This window comes from Tupaia chinensis, unplaced genomic scaffold (genome assembly GCF_000334495.1).
Source record: "Tupaia chinensis unplaced genomic scaffold, TupChi_1.0 Scaffold143936_1, whole genome shotgun sequence".
In the NCBI taxonomy this organism is placed as follows: domain Eukaryota; kingdom Metazoa; phylum Chordata; class Mammalia; order Scandentia; family Tupaiidae; genus Tupaia; species Tupaia belangeri.
In genome coordinates, this window is record NW_006203787.1 from 1,507,049 (window position 1) to 1,513,875 (window position 6,827).

At 40.8% G+C, this 6,827-nt stretch overlaps 1 protein-coding gene across 1 annotated transcript in view; it reads right to left on the reverse strand.

Moving 5' to 3' along the window:
- Nucleotides 1–2,454: 2,454 nt before the first annotated feature.
- STMND1 (stathmin domain containing 1) overlaps nt 2,455–6,827 on the reverse strand; it is a 17,553-nt gene continuing 13,180 nt past the window's right edge. The window contains exons 4-5 of the mRNA XM_006165524.1: nt 3,878–4,009; nt 2,455–2,775 (exon numbers count right to left, since the gene is read on the reverse strand). Of these exons, the coding sequence (XP_006165586.1) occupies nt 2,497–2,775; nt 3,878–4,009 (411 nt within the window). The 3' untranslated portion in view covers nt 2,455–2,496. The remainder of the gene's footprint in view (nt 2,776–3,877; nt 4,010–6,827) is intronic.

Consider the following 6,827-nt stretch of genomic DNA (forward strand, 5'->3'; position numbering starts at 1 on the left):
CTTGCACAGTGTCATGTCTGAGCTTATTTTATATATATATATATATATATACATATATATATCCAAATGTGAAATGCATCGTCCCTTGTCCAAACAATTCTACTTTTCAGAATTTAACTTATAAGTTGTTCACTGAAATGTAGGACTTTTTCTTTTTCCCTTTTTAGATTATATATTATATATTTAATATTGGGTCATATATATATGTATATAATACTAACTAAACTACCATGTCATCCAAGCTCCTATAGATAACAGGCAAGGACATAAAATTTCAAGAGAAAATGTTATTTTGGTAATTATGCAAATTGGGAATTTAATTTTCAAGTACGATATGTTTGTATTGGATATATTCTGTGGCCATTTAAATTTATTTTTTTTCAGTCATAGAATGTTTTATTTTAAATTTGTTGTTCTAAATTTCAAATACAACACATGTGACAAGGAAGCAACAGTTAACACACATCTGCCACAGTTCTCTCTCTAAATGATCTTTTCTATATAATCTGATATCTTACAATTTCTTTCAATTTCTTACATTTATGGTATCCTTATAGGCAGCAATGGATCATTTAAATTTATTGTTTTCAGAATTGTACGTGATCTCCAAATCTTTTTTTGTTTGTTTGTTTTAGAGCATGTGTGCTGGCCAGAGAGACAGAAACAGAGAGACAGAAAACAAGAAATCTCTACCCCCCCCCCACCAGGGGGTATGACCATGCTGCAATTCTTTCTCCTCCATTATTCTCTTGGGATTTGGGGGCATGCACACACATGCACCTGGCATGAATTTTAAGCTGCCAGGGCTCATTCCAGTAAGATGTGGGGAGCAAAGTGCACAGCTCAGAGCGCCTACAGGGGACCTCTGCCCCACCTGCTCCCAGCCTAAGCCCAGCTGAAGAGTTTCTTTTACTTTTTACTTTTTCTTTCTTTCTTCTTCTTTTTTCTTTTTCTTTTCTTTTTTTTTTCCAATGCCAGAGAGCATGTGTGCACACCAGAGAAAGAGAGAGAGAGATAAAGAGAGAGAGATAGACCACCCCCCTGGGGGGCCCTGGTCATGCTGAAATATTTTTTCCTCCAATTCTCTAACCCAATAGGATCCTAGGCCCACATACATGCAATTTTTCAGGCCACTGGGCTGGGACTCAAACCCCAGTCAGTCATGTGGAATCTAGCTTCCTCTGAGCATTGCTTAACTGCTGTGTTAACAGAGCCAGCTCATAAAGAAAATGCCAGACTTTACATAATTCTGAGAATTAGAAATTTCTTACTAGATGGATGAAACTATAATTCATCCCTTTAAGATATTACTTTATTTCTCTGTAATGTAAAACATATTTTAAAGAAAACACCTAAACATACACCATGTGAAGCACACAGATAATTAAAATAATTCATACAAATCTGTACAATTTGTCTCAAAGGACCAGCAGAGGGCAGACACAACCTCAGGGCAGGAGAGAGAATGATTTCTTTTGGCACAAACATTTTAAAATAAGCTGGAAAGTGCTATGAAGCCAAAATATGTGCTTCAGAATATATTTCTTTGGCATATTTTGAGATAACTACACAGAGGGGCTGTAGATACAGAATTGGCTTTTTCAAAGAAACTAATATTTTGTGAAAGAAATTCCTGTGCATTTTTATCAGTAGAGTAAGCAGGGAATGCAAGGAGACCCCTTGCCTGCCCAGGCACAGAGAGAAGGGATTCCAGATCTGACACCTGGTACAGGAGAACAGACAACCTGCATCGTCTCCCTCTCCCATTCATAGCTAATTCCAAGGCTGCACAGTATAAAACCATCCGCCAACTGGCCCTTCTGTTGGTCTCATTATTTTGTGTGGCTCTAGTTCACATATATGAACATAAATAAATTGATATTTATTCCCCTGCTAATCTGCTCATCGGTTTATTTTGTGGACTGACAATCACCAGTGGTCCAGCCTAAGTGACATGGTCTGTAGCACACTGGATTGGAGTGCTGGAAGCCACATGGCTGACCAGGTGTTCAGATCCACAGGTTGGAATGAAAACATACTGGGTGCAATGGGCAACCAAGATCCTGATGAACTGGAAGACCAGGGAAAGGGGATCGCAGCTTCCTAAGACCCTGTCAAGGATTCTCCATCTCTCTCTTTCTCTTTCCTAAGTGTGAGCCTGTGCTATCATTTTAAAACAAAATCAAATCGTTAGAAAGAAAGGAGAAAACTTAAAACTTCCCTGCAGTACTCATAAAGTAAAGCCATTTTCACAGTGTTTGAAACCATGCAGAAGACGTGTGCCAACCGTATGCTAGCATACGGTTTTTAGCTAGCATAGCCACTTAATCCACTTAACTAGCCTTCGGCCCATGCAGCTCACAGAATTCTTCCTCCCCCCACAGCAGAAATCCCAGTGGAGTGAGGACAGGCAGGCAGAGAAGAACATAAAACAGACCAAGAATGTCTCATAAAAAGGCATGAAATTCTTTTTATGAAATTCACAAGGATGGCTTATTAGAAGCTGTCATCCGCTTGGTTGTAGGCCATGTCTGACTCCACGACCCCAATGCTGCTGTAGCTGTAGTTCATATCAATCGAGGTGGCATCGCTTTGGCTCTTCTTCCTCTTTCCCAGCTTTCCTCCCTGGTGGTCGGAGGGGTCCAAAGCAGCAGAATTCACAACTTGATGTCCTTCTGCAAATGGGACCCCGGCCCCCCTCAGTTCAGCTGAATGACTGGCAAGGGGCAAAAGGCGATCATTTCGTAGCCTTTTTCTTATTTCTTCTTCTTTCATCTGAAAACCAACAGCAAAGAAAGAAAAAGAGCCTGACTAACTTTCCACGGGCTCTCATTACTACTGCTGGTCCCGCACACTTACAGCTTCTCTATTCCTTGTTCAGTCGCACAACACACATCTGTCAAGAAGCCCTGGTGAAGGGGACAGACACGAGCCTCCCCTTCCTGGAGCACAGAGTCCAATCCTGCCCTCTGAGAACCCACGGAGAGAGAGAGGTGGGAAATGAATGGCCAGGGCCAAAGCTGAAAGGTTCTTCCTGGCAGGATGGCTGGCGGAGGGTTATGAGGGGCCCCTAGGGGCTGCTGTCTGATGACCTACAGGGTTTCCTCTCAGCTTGACTTCACCTTTCCTCCCATCCCTAGCTCCAACCGAAAAGTTCCTTTTTTCATACAAAGACAATTCCATACTTTCCTTTATTCTGAGAACTGGATGTTGCTTACTTGGGCTCAATGGATGAAATTAACTTTCATCCAACTTCAAGATCCTGCATAATTCCTACATAAGACACAAAAGGTATTTTTTGTGTGTGTTTTTTTTTTTTTTAAACACTAGGCACGAACAAGAGGTCTTCAAAAAGTGAATAGAAAACGCATATTATAAAAAACAATGCATGGGTTTATAAACATTTTTTTTGCACTAAAATAAACTCAACAGTTAATCCCATTTTCCATAAGCTTTTTGAAGTCCCTTTGGAGCATTCAGATAATTAAAATGTGGAATCCAGGGACCAGCAGATGGTGTAATGGTTATGTCACTGGACTCCCACATAGTCAACTTCAGTTCAAGTTCCAGACCTGGTGGCTTAAACTCATACTGGATGAGTGTGCGTGCCCAAAAATCCAAGAGGAGATTGGAGGAGAAAGGATGGCGGTGTGGTCATCCTCCCTGGGGAGTGATTTCTTGCTTTCTATCTCTCTGTGTCTCTGGTGAGCGCATGTGCCCTATAGCAAAAATCTCTCTCAAAAAAAAAAAAATCCCCAAAAACCTGTGGAATACAAATTCATGAAATTTGTCTTGAAGCTGGTGATAGGAAAAGTCTGGCACCAGCTCATTTTAGTGAGCAGTGAAGGCCTCAGTCCAGAGCCGAGCGCTGGGTTACCTTCCGGCGCTCCTCTGCTGCCTGCATCTTCCCTTCTATGTCCTTCATTGTGAAGTTCTTGACTTCCTTCCTGATCTTCAGCTTCTTCAGTCTGGCTGGTGGCTTTCTCAGTGGCTTCTCAGTTGTGTTCACCTGGGGGAAGACATTTTTTTTTTAAATGGAGGAACAACTGTATTTATTGTCAGAGGAGAAGGCAGGAGAGGCAGAAGATCATGTGAAATGTAAATCTGAAAAACCCTCACTTTCTAGTGGCAGATTATAAGAACAACAATAATGTGAAAGTCAATTACACAACATAATTCATAAAGATAAAGTTGATTAAATACCTTCAAAACATCAAGTTGGGTTGGCCTCATGGCCTGGCTGTTGAGGCAGCAGATCCCACATGGCTGACCTTGCAGTTTGGATCCTGATCTGGCAGCTTGAGAAACATGCCAGGCACGTATGTATGCATGTCTAAATCCCAAAAGGAAGAAGAGATGGAGAAGGGATTGTGGCATGACCATGCCCCTTAGGGGGTGCTTTCTCCTCTTTCTTTCTCTCTTGTTTCTCTTTGGAAAGTGCATGCACCCTCTAGTACAATACACACACACACACACACACACACACCACAAATGAAAAAACCACCAGACTATTGCAAAAAAAAAAAAAAAAAAAAAAAAAGCAAGAATGAAAAGTGTTCTGAAAGTAGATAGAAGAGGACTCCCAAAAGAATATCCTGAGAATGAATATATGTGTGTGTGGTAAACTCAGGACGAATGGATGACTGAAGTGAGGATGTATCAGAAAGCCTAACACTTAATTTGATTAGGCAGCATATTTATATATAATGAATAACTGTGAACCAGATGGTGCTACAGTGGTGATGTGGCTAACTCTAAATGGAAAAGGTCCTGGGTTTGCATCCTGGTTCCTCCCTGAGCACACCAGGTGCATGTGTGCCCATGATCCAGGGGGCTAGGATTAGGGTATTGTGGTATGGAGACTCTGCTGCGAATGTCTGTGTCTCTCTTTCTCTCTCATGGAAAAAATAAACAACAGTTAAAATAAGAAGAGAAAGAGGAAAAAAGAAAGAAGAGGAGGAGAATAATAAAAGATAAAGAGGAGGAGGAGGAAGAAAGAAAGGAGGAGAGAGAGGAGGAGGAGGAGGAGAAGAAGAAGAAGAAAAGAAGAGACATAAAGGTGTTGAACACCAGATGGAGTTCTTTTTAAGTTTCTGGGATGGGAGTGGGAGGTACTATGTCATGCTTCAGCAATCGGATCTGTTGGGGGACTGCCAAAGCCAAGACATTTCTCTAGAGTTTAAAACATATTAGAAGATGGGGGTGGATGGAGTGGCACAGAGGTAAAATACAATGCTCTACAAGGCTGACCCTCATGGGAAGGTTCTGGGTTTTCATCTAGAAACTTTTGAGTACACCAGACACAGGTGTGCCCATGATCTGGGCTGACTGAGGCTGGGGTGGATCACAGCTTCAAGTCATGGTTGGGGGTGTTATCTCTCCCTCTTGTTCACGGAAGAAGTGCACTTTATTTAAAAATTTAATAATTAAAAAAAAAACAAGATGGAGAGCAGTGGCAAAGAGGAATGAATTTGTAATTCAAATTAAAAAGTGCAACCTGATGACTTTATGATAGTCCACAAGCTACGGATTACTTTTATTTGGGATAGAGATTAATTAGTTTTTCTACTTTTGGTATTACGGTGGAGAAAAATTTAATTATCACTCAGCAACAACTCTGGGCTGGGCTTCATTGTTGACTACTTATGAATAGTTTCATGACAACAGAAAAGAAAATCCCATTTCAGGGCTGGTGGTACAGTGGTTAAGGTGGCTGGACCTCATGATTGACTATACAGTTGGAGTCCTGGACCCAGAGGCTTGAGAAACATGTCAGGTATAGGTGTGTGCATGACTGAAAACCAGAAAGGAGAAATAGAGAAGGGATTCTGTGATCATCCCCATGGGGGAGTGCCTTCTTATTTTCCCTCTCCATCATTTATGTTTTTTTCTTTTCTTTCTCATTAATTTTATTTATTTAGGTTTTTGTTATAGGGTTTGTGCACTCACTGGAGAAAGAGAAAGAAAGTGAGAAATCACCCTCCCCCCACCCCCATGGGGTTGGCTATAAAGCAATCTCTTCTCTTCCATTCTCCTTTTGAGAAGGTGGGCGTGCACATACATGCACCCAGAGTGACTTTCAAGTTGGGTGGCCCTGAACCTGAAATGTGGTCCTCCATGTGGGAGTCCACGCCACCTTCTGGCCCCTCCATTAATTTTTTTCTCAGACTTATTTTCCCTGTTATTTCTTCTTTCCCCCTTCTCCCTTCTGTTGATGCGTTAAGGACTATTGACGGTGTCTAAGAGCATTGGCTTAAAAACCCCCAAACCCAAACAAACAAGAAGAAAAAGCAACAATCCAAAACTGCCATCCTCTTCACAGGTTTATACAGATCTTATTTAAAATCTGGAATGCTAGGCTTTACTCAAGCCAGTTACAATAGCAGCAAAAATATTAGTCATGTTAAGGAAAACCAACAACAAAATAATAGTGCAACAATTTCTAGTGTTGTATTTATTTACTCATATTTGATTTTCAGGCATACATATGTTTAGATATATAAGCTTGTCTATTTCAGCTTTGGCATTTAGGCCATTATTCTCACTGGATAAATCAGAATTCAGTTTTATATTCCTAATGAGTAACATGATGTCTGTAAATAAGCAATGCTGAATGAAAATTGTTGAGGGAATGAAGGTCTATTACTTAAAGGGGCTTACTGTGTCTGAAACTTAATAAAACCCAAGACATGTTTTATTTGGTTTCTCGATCATGCATGGTTAGGGCAATTCCTGAATTCATAGAGAAAGATGGTGTGCAGAGGTATGAGAGAATTTACAGGAGAAAAAACTGGTTCAGTTAAATACTGTTGTCTATATTGTAACTA